Source organism: Melanostigma gelatinosum, assembly GCF_949748355.1.
Source record: "Melanostigma gelatinosum genome assembly, chromosome: 7".
Lineage (NCBI taxonomy): Eukaryota > Metazoa > Chordata > Actinopteri > Perciformes > Zoarcidae > Melanostigma > Melanostigma gelatinosum.
Genome location: NC_136640.1, coordinates 14612932 through 14629540, shown reverse-complemented (window position 1 = coordinate 14629540; position 16609 = coordinate 14612932). Strand labels below are relative to the sequence as shown.

The 16609-nt window shown below is 42.0% G+C and overlaps 1 protein-coding gene across 1 annotated transcript; it reads left to right on the top strand.

Moving 5' to 3' along the window:
• Positions 1-218: 218 nt before the first annotated feature.
• On the top strand, positions 219-15615 carry LOC306779629 (uncharacterized protein; the record flags this gene model as incomplete). Its single annotated transcript, XM_079271597.1, is given in 16 exon segments — positions 219-863; positions 945-1191; positions 1836-1961; positions 6669-6831; positions 6921-7209; positions 7392-8198; positions 8292-8519; positions 8882-9005; positions 10359-11253; positions 11915-12067; positions 12612-12659; positions 12788-13073; positions 13218-14042; positions 14136-14366; positions 14446-15006; positions 15010-15615. Coding segments are annotated over 16 exon segments (6234 nt in total).
• Between the last annotated feature and the right edge of the window lie 994 nt (positions 15616-16609).

Genomic DNA, 16609 nt, shown 5'->3' with positions numbered 1-16609 from the left:
GTGACATGTATGTTAAAGTAAAAGAAAAGAAAAGAAAAGTGCCAAAATCATTGAACAGTAATTAATGGGTGCATTATGTAAAATACACAAATGCTTTTTTTAAATACATATTTTACGGTCTCCATTATTTACACAGCTTACTGGTATACTGATACAGATATATTTGAAAAAAAGAAGAAAATTCCAGCGATCGCTACCAAAGTCGAGCTCTTTCTCAGATGGTCAAGCACTTTGGCTGGACCTGGGTCGGGGCGGTCAACAGTGACAGTGACTATGGCAACAACGGCATGGCCATCTTCCTTGCTGCAGCCCAGGAGGAAGGAGTGTGTGTGGAGTATACAGAGAAATTTCACCGGGCAGAACCAGAGAAACTCGTGAAAGTTGTAGAAGTGATTCGAAAGAGCACTGCCCGGGTCATTGTTGGTTTCCTGGCCCACGTAGAAATGAACAACCTTCTTGAGAAGTTAAGTCTGCACAACATCACAGGCCTGCAGTTTATTGGTGTGGAGGCATGGATCACTGCCGACAGCCTTGTAACTCCCACCAGCTTTAGTGTGCTGGGAGGTTCGCTGGGTTTTGCTGTGCAAAAGGCCAACATCAGTGGCCTGGGTGATTTTTTAATCAAAGATTTCTGGGAGACAGAGTTTAAATGTAAGGAGACAAACAAGGACACCAAGGCAGCATCATGCAAAGGAAACCAGGATCTAATTGAGCTTCAAGACAATGATGATGATGTTGCAGAGCTGCGATACTCCAATAACATCTACAGAGCTGTCTATGCTGTGGCCCATTCTCTGCACAGCATTCTAAAGTGCTCCAAAAGTCAGGGGTGTGACAGGAGGATAAAGGTTCATCCCTGGCAGGTAAAAAGGACAGATTACGGTACGGTTTATTAATCAACTCTATTAATTGACATGGTGACATATTGTCTTGTCGTTTTTTAGGTAGCTGAATCTTTGAAGCAGGTCAATTTTACCATTAATAACGGAGACCAGGTGTGGTTTGACAGCACTGGAGCAGCTGTGGCTAGGTATGAGGTGGTGAACTGGCAGCGTGGATCAGAGGACTCTGTCCAATTTAAACCTGTCGGCTATTATGATGCCTCCCTACCTCCTGGACAGAAGTTTGTCCTCAATACTGAAGCCATATTGTGGCCTGGAGGGAAGACAGAGGCAAATATAATTTTTGACAGTAATGCAATGCAAGGTTTTGACATATTTCGTCCTGAATGGTTGTTAATAAAAATGAACATCTATCATCTTCTTTGATTTAAAGATGCCTGTGTCAGTGTGCAGTAAACAATGTCGTCCAGGAATGCATAAAGTCCTTCAGAAAGGAAAGCCAGTCTGCTGCTATCACTGCATACCATGTGCAGAGGGAGAAATCAGCAACAGCACAGGTATATGTACCACAGACCTCAGATTTGGCAATTTGCATATATTGTTTTCTTTCCACACTCTATGTATCATGCTAAAGTTTGCTATTGTACAGTATCTTATTTACATTTTTAGGATGTAACTGATAGAATCACAATAATAGTGGGAATGTTCCTGTTACAGATTCTAATGACTGCAAAAAGTGTCCTGAAGATTATTGGTCCAATCAAAACAGAGATGCATGTGTACTGAAAAATGTCGAGTTCCTCTACTTCACTGAGGTTATGGGTATAATCCTTGTATTTTTTACTTTGTTTGGTGTGTTCCTTACTTTAATTGTGGCGACTCTTTTCTTGGTGAATAAAGACTCTCCCTTAGTGAAAGCTAACAACTCTGAGCTGAGCTTCCTGCTGCTCTTCTCCTTGACTCTGTGTTTCCTGTGTTCTCTGACCTTCATAGGCCGGCCCACTGAGTGGTCCTGCATGCTGCGACACACAGCATTCGGCATCACCTTTGTCCTCTGTATCTCTTGTGTTCTGGGGAAAACTATAGTGGTGTTAATGGCCTTCAGGGCCACACTTCCAGGCAGGAATGTGATGAAATGGTTTGGGCCTGCACAGCAGAGACTCAGTGTTCTGGCTTTCACACTTATACAGGTTCTTATTTGCATACTATGGCTGACAATCAACCCTCCTTTTCCCTACAGAAATATGAACCACTATAAGGAGAAGATTATTCTTGAGTGTGCAGTGGGATCACCTGTAGGGTTCTGGGCTGTGTTGGGATATGTAGGTTTTTTAGCCGTGTTATGTTTTGTACTTGCTTTTTTGGCTAGAAAGTTGCCTGATAATTTTAATGAAGCTAAATTCATCACCTTCAGCATGCTGATATTCTGTGCAGTTTGGATCACATTTATCCCAGCTTATGCCAGCTCTCCGGGAAAGTTCACTGTTGCTGTGGAGATATTTGCTATTTTAGCCTCCAGCTATGGGCTACTTCTTTGTATATTTGCACCCAAATGCTTTATTATTGTACTCAAACCTGAACTGAACACAAAAAAACATCTGATGGGGAAAACGTGATCCGATTAAATTCAAGTGTCTTTTTTTTCAAAGTTAATTCTACATTGTTGACTGGCAGTTAAACTCTTGCTTTTTTGTTGTTGTAATATATATAAGTACATGATGTAATGAATAACACAGACAGTAAAACAATGCTTGAGTAAAAAATATAACTTTTAATAAACATGTTTTGTACTGTGTTAAACTTGTACTGTTACCACTTAATTGGACAATAAGAAAATAAAAACTATCCGTGAATCCCTGCCTTTTCATTTTTATTAGCACAATTAGGGCCTGCTAAGTAGAAGGCCTTCACATACACTGTCATCACACAAGCGTAACATGAACATGTTTTACAACAATGTGGGTGAAAAGGCTTTGTCATTAAATAAATGCTTAAAAAGAACCTGAACCTATTCCAGACAGACTGTTCTGTCTTCAGTATCCTTAAATATACAGTAGCTAATGAAATAACAAAGATCATACCTCAATTCATTCATGAAAGTTCCATTGCAAACCCGTTTCTCTTTTTCAGGAAGATCCTATTCAAAGTCAGCCACCAATAAAAATGTACATCTTGAACCTTGCCAGTGCATAGCGCCACTGAATCAGAATAGGAGTTAAAGGCCTTTCCTAAGGACACATCAGTATGCTGTGGATTGATCAAACGAACAAAAGTCACAAGCACGCATAAGATACTTCATAAAATATTTATTGAGCGTATTTTCAGGGTTTCATTCCAACATAATGAAGTGAGAATATAGGCTGTCATTAGTGCATTAACATTTATGCTAACAACAATTGAATCCAAACATGCTATGTTTAGCATAACATTTAGCATGTTAGCCTGCTGTTGGGGTCTGACCATATGGCTTCAACGTGTGCTGTGGACAAAGAGAATCAGGCCTTTCCTTTTTCAAGCAAAGGTTTCATCCTGATTTGTAGTTTGATGAGAGCAAACCTCCTCTGAAGGAATTTCACACTAGGGTGTGAATTTCCCCCCCCCCAAAAAAAAACTATGGTTCCTGAAGTCCCTGAATGCACCGCTGCAATCTCATTGGCCGAGAGCCAAGAGACCCCAGGACCCCTGTGGTTCAACCACTGTCCAACAAAAGTGCCTGCAGATCACACCTCCTTGCTTTTTCCCTTCGACCTCGGTTGAGTTAGGGAGCACGCAAACGCTCTCTTCGCTCGGACCCCCGTCCAGGCCACAGGAGATCCAGCTTTCCCCGCCAGCGTGACGCTGGTCACGCAGGCCACGAGGAAGCAACGGCCTTCTCCCCTCCTCAAACCCTGACAGGTCACAAGCCATTTCGCTGGTCGAAACGACAGTGTTCCACGCTGAGTAAAGGCCCACTCAGCCCGCGTAACGAATCCGCATCCGCGATCCGTTCTCCGCTTTTTGCTTTTCTTTTTCTTTTTTTGCACACAACCCGGCAAAGGAGCACAACTGTCCTCCCTCCTTCTCCAACGATTACCGGAAAGACGGACGGACCACGCCGTCTTAGCCGAAGTTAAACTGTCCTCCCTGCAGCGAGGATAGATCACGTCTGCGTGTCGCTCCAGAGCGAGTCCACGCCACGACGGCCCGACGCCAGCTGCAAAGCCGCGCCGACCAGAAAGCTCCCCCTGCTCCCCCTTCCTGACGAGGAAAAAGGACCACTTTGCAACGAACACACTCCAACATTGCAACGACGCATCGACAAGTAAGGTTCATTGCATCTGGGCATAGTTTAGCTTAAATTAACTTAAATTTAATTCAGGCCATTCATTTATATGTTGATATTCCCGTGTTTTTGTGTGTTTAAGTCACTGTCACGTGATATCGAGGTATTGCGCAATCCCTCGCGGATCAGAAAATCCGCTCTATGGTGCATTCCCGTATTCTGTTTGTGTTAAGACACTGTCGCATGATACGGAGGTATTTACGCAATCATTACGGACCAGAGAAGCTCCGTTGCATTGTGTATTAACTGTTTGACTGTTGCTTTTGGGATTATTTGATTTCATTTTTGTTCTTGCTCTATTTCCTTGAATCGATTCTGTGAGTGAAGTGTGGAAACGCGACTATCGGGCATAAGTGTCGTCAGTTCGCGAAGCGAAAACGGCAACTTGTGTGAGATACGATCGGCGATCCTCATTTTCACTACAACGCGACATCGCACACAAAAACTCTGATTCCTCTCTCTCCCCTTTTATTCCTCTTGTTTTCCGTAACACGAACACGCACAGCTCCTATCTCTGCCCCTGGGGGAAACCCAGTTCAATCGATCGCCTCACAACATACGTGTGCATCGGCACAAATGATTACATACAGCAGTCTCACCGCCATTTTGTGTCCGAGTCACTCGACTCCGCCATCTGGTGGTAGTTTAGTTGTAGTATCTTAAGGCCCCTCCCCTTTTGGCCCACGTCACTCGACGCCGCCATCTTTGTAGTCTTTAGCTGTAGCTTAAAGACTCTCCTTTACACACACACACACATACACACACACACACAGACATACACCCTCATCCATTTTATTCATTCTTTAGTTTAGGCATATACAATTGTATGATAACGTTTGTTGGTTGCAATATTAATTGATTTGATCATTTATTATTTTGATTTAATAAACGTCGTAAATAAGTCGTCTGTGATTACTTGTGCATATGTATTTGATGAACCTGTATGTAGTAGCCTTGTGCTCGAACTTAAAAACCTTCACTGTCACTGAATGTAGAGTCATACGCAGACTATTGACATTATGAGTGACTACTAATTATGAGACTTAGTTTTATCGTTTGGTTATTGGTCCCTGTTCGCAGGGTGGTGCCCCGTTGTTATTAATAATCATTAATAATTGTTACATACATCAATAATTCTATTGATGTCAAGAATTCAGTTTCTTAAATGCTGATAACCCAAACACGCTCCTTTACGTTCCCAACACTGCTAAATAAAAGAATGTTCTTCAGTGCCGCCTGCTGGACAGGTAATATATTGTAGTTGTGATCAATCAATTCAAATAAAACTACTTCTTTAATATGTACATAAACTATACATACGTATTGTAGCCATATTAAATAACGAGTCTAACAATTCAGTGAAGCCCCAGATTAATTTAAATTCCAAAGTGCTTAGAATTTACAATGCAAACAACATCTGCAAAACTTAAGGGAAAGACTGAGGATAAGGTTACTAAAAGAGTAAAAAGTAAATGGCATCCAAACTCTAGTCTCCTGCTTGAAGTCAGACTTGCTACATGTCCACTCACTACTATATAACATCCACACAACTAAGTACAACCTGCATTGGCACCGAACAAGCGGCATTGTACTTATTAAGGTGTACAATCATCCAATATAGATGCAATTCTTTGGAATATTTGGCTGGAATATTATGTTTATTTTGTATTTGTTTATTGATTTTTCAACATAAAGATACATTGTTTCATATTAAATAAACACATACAGTATGATAACACATGTGCCCATCACCACACTCCCATCACCACGCACACACATAAACACGCCCAAGATTGAAAGCACAGACAGAGGTAGAGGGACTTTATTGTTGGGTTTACACTGGGCCACTGCCACCTGATTTGTGTCGATATTCTGCTCCAAAACTGTTCAAACAACATAATCTATATCTATACACTCTGTCAAAAGCTTTCTTCACGTGAAGATCAAATGCAGTGTCAGGGAGTACACACTCATACGTATACTCCTTTTAGTATCTGGGTCTGAAACCTTTACAGTGAACTGCCCCAAACAAGCATGAATCAGAAGACCGATAACAGTTTTAGTTTTGGAGATACTCTTGTAGGTATATCATTGTTTTACAATCAATCCAATACAATCAATGCACTTTCTTACATTTTGGTTCAAATACTTTTCTGGATATATTAAGTAGTGTTTCTCGAGATCATCTCCTGATAATTGAGTTAGATTTCAAGCTTTTCTTTTTTTCCTTTTCATTGTTGTACATAAAGACAAATGTAAAGACAAAGGAAGAGGAGCAAATTGATCTGACGTCATCAAACAGTGACTTGTTAAGAGGCCCTCAATCATCATCACATGCAGGATTATAAAGCTCTGCCCATTAAAGGAGATACATGTTATGGTCAGTAATACCTTATTACAGAGTACAGGTTTGTGTGCACATGTCACGTGTGCCTGTTAGTAGCAGATGTGGGACTGTGTCGATGTAATGTTACTCTTTGTTCTCTTTGTGGGTGTCTGTGGAGCAATGCATGACACTGCGCTCTGTGAGCTGTTGGGGAGCCCAGAGTTTCCTCTGTTATCTCAGGAAGGAGATATCACTATTGGAGGAGCGTTCTCCATCCATACCCAAATATCAACGCCTTCGCTCTCCTTCACAAATGCTCCAGAATCTCTCATGTGTTCCAGGTAATGTTTGTCGTCTCCTTTCTCGATTGTTGGTTTCTTAACCGAAAAGTCAGAAAACTGTCGATCAAAACTGTTCTTACTCTTTTCAGAATGAATTTTAGAGAATTTCGCTTTGCCCAAACGATGATGTTTGCCATCCAGGAGATCAACAATAGCAGCTCTCTGCTGCCTAATATCTCAATTGGTTATAAGATATTTGACAGCTGTGGTTCAACACTGCCTTCAATGCGTGCAGTGATGGGTCTAATAAATGGGCAGAAAAGGACTTTGGGTAAAACCTGCTCAGGACAATCATCTGTTCATGCCATCATTGGGGCCTCTGAGTCCTCCTCAACCATTGTGATGCTACAAATTTCAGGGATTTTCCAAATACCGGTGGTAATTATTTCTCAGCAATTGTCTGTTCATTTTTGACTGATTTCACCTTGTTCCCTTTTAAAATAGGTTTGTAATGATCTTCAAAAAGTCAGATATTGAGTCAACCAACATTTTGCCAAAGTTTTACTTATACTCAAATGTTATCAGTTATGTTTTGTTTCCCTCCTTTTCTTTTTTATTAGATCAGCCACTTTGCCACTTGTGCATGTCTGAGTAACAGAAAGGAATATCCTTCCTTCTTCAGAACCATCCCGAGTGATTACTATCAGAGCAGAGCCTTAGCAAAACTGCTAAAGCACTTTGGCTGGACATGGGTTGGGGCAGTTAGAAGTGACAATGACTATGGTAACAATGGCATGGAAACATTTATCACAGCTGCGAGCCAGGAGGGGGTCTGTGTTGAGTACTCAGAGGCCATCTTGAGGACTGACCACAGATGGCAGGTTGCCAGGGTGGTCAGAGTGATCCACAGTGGCAGTGCAAGGGTCTTAGTTGCCTTCCTCGCCCAGGGAGAGATGAACATTCTGCTTGAGGAAGCTCTGAAGCAGAACTTGACTGGGCTGCAGTGGGTGGGCAGTGAGTCCTGGATTACGGCAGGTCATCTGGCCACTGAGAGGTACTCAGGAATCCTAACGGGGTCTCTTGGCTTCACCATCAGAAAAACAAAGATCACAGGCCTGCGAGAGTTTCTTTTGATGGTTAACCCAAGTCAAAACCCACATAATCATCTGCTGAGAGAGTTCTGGGAAGCCACATTTGGTTGCAGTTTCAAATCCAATCTGAATGGTCAGACCCAGTGCTCTGGCTCTGAGAGACTAGAGGACATCAACAATCCTTTCACAGATGTGTCAGAGCTAAGGATATCTAACAATGTGTATAAAGCTGTGTATGCTGTGGCTCATGCAATGCATAACATGTTAAAATGTGGACAAAATGATGAAGCGGTGAATCAGTCGCGTAACTGGAAAGATAATTTACAGATGAAACAGGTAAGTGGTTGCCTTCATGGTTTATGTAAATAATTTTTAATAATAAACAATTCCCCGAAACATAAGTTATTCAAGCTTGTTCTCTTTTGGTAGGTTGTGAAACACCTCCAACGAGTGAGTTTCACTCTTCAGTCAGGAGAAAGAGTGAATTTTGATGAAAATGGAGACCCTTCGGCAACTTATGAGCTGGTGAACTGGCAGAGAAACCAAGCAGGAGATACTGTGTTTGTGGCTGTAGGGAGCTACGATGCCTCTCTACCAAATGGAAAACAGTTTATCATGAACGAAATAAACAAAACATGGGCTGCTGAATCCCCAAAGGTATCATTGTGTTTAGTATTATATACTAATTGTGGAGGTTGTTTTTCAAAGTATTAACTTTTGTCTGAGCCATTTCCAACATGAAAAATAGCTAAATTCTGCATTGTTGAGGAAATCATATCAAAGTAAAAGAACGATAAAAAAACACATTCATATAATATATATTTTGCAGATTGAAACAAAGTGCCAAGAGATTTCCTTGTGATGTAGATTGATGTGTAAGAGGCATACAGCTTGAACTAGAGTTTTTGGAGACCCTAAAAAAGAACCCAATGCTGATTCAATTAAAACAAATTAAAGTAATACTAGGATGACGAGGGCAACAAACTATGAGTAACTGATGAGTGGTGGTGTTGTTACAGAGGCCACAGTCTGTCTGCAGTGAGAGTTGCCTGCCAGGTTTTCGGCAGGCTGTGATTAATGGCAAACCCATCTGCTGTTTCTCCTGCATCGCCTGTACTGCTGGAGAGATCAGCAACTCCAGCAGTGAGTAGAAGCTTTCCTATCTGTAATTTAATGTGTAATATTTGTACTAATTCAATGCTCTCCAGTTTATTATAAGTGAGTAAATATAGCAAGCAATACCCCACAGTATATACGGCAGCACACCCCGCCGCTAAATGTATACACTCTTTTCAGTGAGCAGTGGCAGGGCAGCCTGTGCTTAAAATTAAAGTTATAACATTGAAACCTTTGCTTTAACTCAAACAGGCTCTCTGTTTGAGTGTGGACTCTATGGGTACAGTTGGTGGAGCCTGTTGAATGCACGCCCTGCCGATATAACATCGACCCAACCACATTGATCCAGAAAGACTAAAGGCTAGTCACCACAGCCCACTTACTTCTTTAGAAATAGGCCACTACAGCAACTAAGTAAGGGGCCCCAGCCAACTCAGGTCGTCCATTACTGAGCTGGGTAGAGCCCTGGCGTAACCCTGCAGTGTGCCAGTGTGCCCTGGTCAGTGTGCCTAATGGGGGCCGTGCGATCAACATAACATGCCAACGCACAAACTGTCCAAAGCAGATGCAAATTTGCCTCCCTCTGCCCTATATTGGAAGGAATAGCATCCAGCTGTATAACCCTCCACCTGAAAGAACTCCTTAATTTTTAGGGAACAAAGTAGGGATTTGGTCTGTCACAACGAAGCAACAAGCAATTGCGGTGCACCGACAGGGGGGATAGTTCACACAGCAGCAAAGCAACGCAGTAAAACAACGCAACAAAGCAACGCAGCAAACCAGCACAGCCAAGCAGCGCAGGCAAGCAATGCAGCCAAGCAATGCAGCCAAGCAACGCAGCCAAGCAACGCAACCAAGCATAGCAGCCAAGAATAGCAGCCAAGCATAGCAGCCAAGCATAGCAACCAAGCATAGCAACCAAGCATAGCAGCCAAGAATCGCAGCATCGCACAGAACCATCGCACAGAACCATCGCACAGAACCATCGCACAGAACCATCGCACAGACATGCCGGAAGTAATCCCACGACTGCTAGCTTAGAATATTGGGCAGTTTAGAGATCCCAATGAATGTGAGGTTGGGACATGACGGCACTGATGGGGTTCTTGAAGCGGCGACTCCACTGGGCAAGTCAGAATTTGCTGAAGAGAAAAAGGATAGCTGAGCAGTGGGATGTGCTGCCTTATACTGGAGAGTTTGCACGTATTTTGGTAGACACATCTTGATTGGGCAACTACACTTATGCAAATTTTTTGTGCAAATGTGTGTTTAATTTGAGGAGAGTTACCACAGAGTCCAGTAGAGGGCAGAGGGTGTGTGAGTTTGAACCAACATATTACACCATTAATACATTTTAGTGTTCCATGTTTTTCTATTCAGGTCCGGGAGAGTGTTCCCGCTGTCCACTGGAGTACTGGTCAAATGAAGATCACAGCCAGTGTGTCCCAAAGGTGATCGAGTTCCTATCTTTTGAAGAAACTATGGGCGCCCTTCTCACCGCTTTCTCATTGTTTGGAGCAAGTTTAACACTGGTGGTGTCATGTGTCTTCTTTCGGTTTCATCACACACCACTTGTCAAAGCCAGTAACTCTGAGCTGAGCTTCTTGCAGCTCTTCTCCTTGACTCTGTGTTTCCTGTGTTCCCTTACTTTCATAGGCCGGCCCACTGATTGGTCCTGCATGCTGCGACACACAGCTTTTGGCATCACCTTTGCCTTGTGCATATCTTGTATGCTGGCTAAAACTTTAGTAGTGGTGATTGCCTTTAAGGTCAAAAGGCCAGCAAACCCAGCACCTCTGTGTTCTGCTCCACTTCAGAGAACAAGTGTCCTCAGCTGTACATTACTGCAGGTGTTAGTTTGTGTGCTGTGGTTAACCCTTGCCCCACCATTCCCCTACAAAAATACAGCTAATGCCACTGAACGGATACTTCTAGAGTGTAATGTAGGTTCACCTCTATGGTTCTGGGCTGTGCTGGGGTATATAGGGCTCCTGGCTGTTCTCTGCTTTATCCTTGCCTTTCTGGCTCGAAAGGTGCCTGATAATTTCAACGAAGCTAAGTTCATCACCTTCAGTATGCTGATATTCTGTGCAGTCTGGGTTACTTTTATCCCAGCGTATGTCAGTTCTCCTGGGAAGTTCACTGTAGCTGTAGAGATATTTGCTATTCTGGCCTCTAGCTTCGGGTTGCTCTTTTGTATATTTGCTCCAAAATGTTATATTTTACTGCTAAAACCAGAGAGAAATACTAAAAAACATATGATAGGGAGAAACCAGTGAAAATCCCCATGAATTACTTTACAGAATAGTAACACTAAAAGGTCTGAATTCATATTTTAGTCCTAATTTAATAAAGGCTATGGGTTACCGTAATTATGATCTTTGGTTTAATTATGATCTTGCCGGACATGCGCCGAGCAGCATTCAGACTGGCCACATTTGCAGTTGTTTAAACGCAATTAACAATTTCACTGCATGACCATCCCTGAAGCTTAATATTCTGTATTGAATGTTGTCAGCTGCTGTGAATTAAATACCTGAAAAAGTCATAATAATAATGCATTCCATCAAATTTATTAATGTCCAAAAATGTATTTTTCATCATTTAGTTCAAAATTAAAATCAGAAATAAAATATGTAATACTCAAGAGCTGAGATATCCCCATGAATGCTGGTTTCTGAAATCATTATTGTCAGTCATTGTTGCTTATGCTAAAAACAATGATGGCATACAAATGTAGTAGTCCCTCTAATAGGCCCATCCATCTTTCAGTCACACTAAAAGCACTGTCATTGGTGGACAGAAACACAATATTCACATAGGTTGCAACCTGGCCCCTGAGGCTTTGTGATAATTAAAAGAAAAAGCCTATAAAATCCTCAGAGTGAAGGGATTTTAGCTTTCGGCCTTGTGTGGTAACTATTGAGGTGAACTACAATGCTGCTGATAGCAGATCTGCTACTTCTTTCCCTTCTGGCTGTCAGAGGAGGGAAGCCTGTGTGTCAAACATATGGGACTAAAGAACAGTCTCAGTTTTCTATGGAGGGAGACATCAACATTGGAGGCATTTTCTCCTTCCATCAGAACCTGTTGAAGAAAATCATCATATAACTTGTGAATCCAACTGTTGTTACAATCATAATTTCCATGATTGCAGTAAACACGAGTATTCTTATTTCTGTAAAAGTATCCAGAATCATTTGGGACGTAAAACCTCATATCACAAGCAACAGTTTCATAATGTGTTATTCTGGTTCTCAGCATCGTTTTTGGGAAATGATTGTCAGGGCCAGACAAAAAGTAATTAATCTCTCAAGTGCACCAAAACATTTCCGTACATGGAGCTTTGTTCTGTTTGTTCTGTGTGCCCAGAACAAAATAAGAACATGCCCTAATTAGGAGTCCAGATGTGGACTGATACTTGATTCAACAGACTGGTTTGATTGGTAGAACAAAGCTAAAGGGGGCGTGAATTTTGACTATAAGAGTGATCTGTGTAAAGCAGTACATGGGAGTCGTTTCAATATACTGAACTGGTTGATGTTGGCTTGATCTTATTAAAACACTACCCGCTGGTTGCAAACTCCAGTTTGCCGTCTTTTCTCGTCATTTTGCCACAACAAACCCAGTCAGTGTCAATCCAGCTCACCAAGTTAACCCGGGAGCAATCCAGTGTGAAGGGTAAGAGGGATGAAAAAAATACAACTGTAAATCTCATTACAATATGTGTTGTTTATACCAGTGTGTGTTTGAATATCTTTTTTTACTTTTCACAAATTGTAAAAATATGGTCCCTCTTCTTTTTTAAGCCTGGACCCAGGAGAGCTTCAATACGCATTCACTATGATATTTGCCATAGGAGAGATCAACAACAGCTCAGATCTGCTGCCAGGAGTGACACTGGGTTACAGGATATTTGACTCCTGCCCCAGTATCCCTCTGTCCATCAGGGCATCGCTTAACCTGATGAATAGGTATGATAGTGGGGACGGCAGCTGTAGCAAACTCTCAAATGTGCATGCTGTCATAGGGGAAACCACATCTACCTCTACAATAGGCATTGCACGCACCATGGGACCCTTCAAAATACCCGTGGTGAGTCTCTGTACACATGAACTGTCAAGTGTGTTTCTTTGTCGTTGAATGAGAAGTTAGCTAATATGATCAAATGTTTTATGACATGTCATTCATATTAGGCATCTCGAAAATAGCTATTTCTCTGTTTTACTTGTGTTTCAGATCAGTCATTCAGCCACTTGTGCATGTCTTAGCAACAGAAGAGACTATCCCTCTTTCTTCAGAACCATACCTAGTGACATTCACCAGAGCAAAGCCCTAGCAAAGCTTGTGAAACACTTTGGCTGGACCTGGGTAGGAGCTATCAGAACTAATAGTGAGTATGGGAATGGTGGCATGGCCACTTTCCTGGAAGCAGCAGAAACGGAAGGTGTGTGTGTTGAGTACTCAGTGGCTATTTACAGAACTGATCCCAGGAAGTGGTTCTTAGAGGTAGTGAACATTATTAAGAAATCCACCTCGAAGGTAATAGTGGCATTTGCTGATGGCACAGACCTTGACATACTTATTAAGGAGCTTCATGCGCAGAATGTGACAGGCCTGCAGTGGGTGGGCAGTGAGGGTTGGATCACTTATCGCTATATTGCCTCTCCAGTAAACTACGCTGTGGTGCAGGGGGCGGTGGGCTTTTCAGCATTAAATGCTCACATCCCTGGACTGCAGGAGTTCCTCGCTGACAGCAGGCCCTCCACGACACCGGGAGACCAGGGACTGGTGGAGTTGTGGGAGACGGTGTTCGGCTGCACCCTGACTCTCCAAGCAGAGACTCAAGCTCAGGGTTCAGTCGCTGCCTGCACTGAGAAGGAGTCTCTGTGGGACAAAAGCACACGCTTCACAGATGTTTCAGATGCCAGTTTACTGAACAATGTTTACAAGGCCACATATGCTGTCGCTCAAGCTTTGCACATGTTGTTTACCTGCAAAGATGGACAGGGGCCTTTTGAGAACAATACTTGTGCTGATTGGGAAAATGCTCAACCATGGCAGGTAAACATAAAAATAAAATTCTGTGCTTTGGTCAAAAAACTGTATATGTTAATTATTATGTAGTTAGTTAACAACTTCTCTGTTTCCCTGCAGGTTCTGCATTACCTAACGCAGGTCAATTTCACCACCAAGATTGGTGACAGGGTTTTCTTCGATGAGTTGGGCAACCCTGTGGCAAGTTATGCACTGGTAAACTGGCAGATGGATGAGACAGATTACATAGTCTTTAAAACCATTGGTTTCTATGACGCCTCACAGCCTGAGGGGCAGCAGTTTAAGATGAAAGCGGATGTGAACGCTATCTGGGCAGGGGAGAGTCTTGAAGTAAGCAAATCTCGAAAGCCTGTCCGAATGAGCTTTCTTGAATTTATTCTGAGCACAATATTCTTTTTTTTAAATACAGGTACCGAGGTCTGTTTGCAGTGAGAGCTGTTTGCCAGGCACCCGCCGGGCTTTTGTCAAGGGCAAGCCTATCTGCTGTTTCGATTGCATCACCTGTGCTGACGGGGAGTTCAGCAACAGTACAAGTGAGACTGCAGGATTCCTAGCCTTTACTTTAGCACTCATCAGGTTTTTTTCGGGTAAAATCACTGTGAGCACTTTACTAGTCTATCTGAGGATGTGTGTGCTGTACAGCCTAAACATATTTATGCTTTCAGATGCAGTGAAATGTGACAAATGCCTTCCCGAGTACAAGTCCAGCAAAGAGAGGAATAACTGTGACTTGAAAGCTATTGAGTTCATCACCTTCGGGGAATTAATGGGTATACTGTTGGTCACCGTTTCTGTCGTTGGTGCCTGCTTGGCGATGACTATAGCCCTGATATTTTTCCACTACAGGCAGACTCCTATTGTCAGGGCCAACAACTCTGAGCTGAGCTTCCTGCTGCTCTTCTCCTTGACTCTGTGTTTCATGTGTTCTCTGACCTTCATAGGCTGGCCCACTGAGTGGTCCTGCATGCTGTGACACACAGCATTCGGCATCACCTTTGTCCTCTGTATCTCTTGTGTTCTGGGGAAAACTATAGTGGTGTTAATGGCCTTCAGGGCCACACTTCCAGGCAGGAATGTGATGAAATGGTTTGGGCCTGCACAGCAGAGACTCAGTGTTCTGGCTTTCACACTTATACAGGTTCTTATTTGCATACTATGGCTGACAATCAACCCTCCTTTTCCCTACAAAAATATGAACCATTATAAGGAGAAGATTATTCTTGAGTGTGCAGTGGGATCACCTGTAGGGTTCTGGGCTGTGTTGGGATATATAGGTTTTTTAGCCGTGTTATGTTTTGTACTTGCTTTTTTGGCTAGAAAGTTGCCTGATCATTTTAATGAAGCTAAATTCATCACATTCAGCATGCTGATATTCTGTGCAGTCTGGATCACATTTATCCCAGCTTATGCCAGCTCTCCTGGGAAGTTCACAGTGGCTGTGGAGATATTTGCTATTCTGGCCTCCAGTTATGGAATGCTGTTTTGTGTTTTTTTGCCAAAGTGCTACATAATTTTATTAAAGCCTGAAAACAATACAAAGAAACATTTGTTGAGTAAAGCGACCAGAAGAGCCCTTTGATTCATTTGTTAAATCACAGAAGTAGATTTATTTTAAATTTCTGTCTCTAATTGTTTTATAATTATACTATTAAAATGAACTCACTAACTTTTTAACTTAAATGTAAAAGCAATTTATGGCTCTGCCCAAAACTTTCCTGATAATGTCTGTGTATCAACAACTCAAAACTAATAATTAATAATAAACCCTTTAATGTAGCAAAGTTTTCTCATGTATTTGGCTCAGAAAATAATCATTTAATGTTGCATCCTTTTCAACTGTTAATATTTGTATCACTGTACAGTAGATGAGTTCCAAAGGTCAAGAATGAACCTCCATATTTAACTTTAAAATGAACAAATGTTTGTTTTTGCATTCAAACTTCAAAATAAAATATTGTACGAAATTTGCATTCTTTTTTGTGTTATTTTTGACAGCTATGAAAAAATATTCATTAACGCTAGAGTAGTTCACATTACAGTACAAGATGGCACACATAGTAAACTATATAACACAGCTCACATTGCAGAGACATAATTACATAATTATTTTAGAATGACTTCAGGAATTCCTAATAAACATAAATATATTGAAATACTCAGGTCCTAGTCTGTCACTCATTAATTTACAACCTTACACTGTATCTCACGAATCTCATGGAGAAACAAATGTATTTTATTTGTTGGGTCATGCACACCAGTCCTGTCATGCAGGTGAGTAAAAGGCCACAAGGGAATGACTTAGATACATATTATAAGTATATGTGTACAGAATATGTCATACATAATCAGAATATGGTGCGACTGTGGCGCACTGGGTTAAGAGGTCGTCTGGGAACCCGAAGGTCAACGGTTCGATCCCCGACTGGGACATGTCACGTGTCGAAGTGTACCTGAGCAATACACTGAACCCCTGGCTCCCCGGGGGCCTGTCATTGGCCTATATACAGGGATGGGTAAATGCATAGAAAAATTTCCCCCTTAAAGGGATAAAGAACAGTATCAATTCTGTTCTA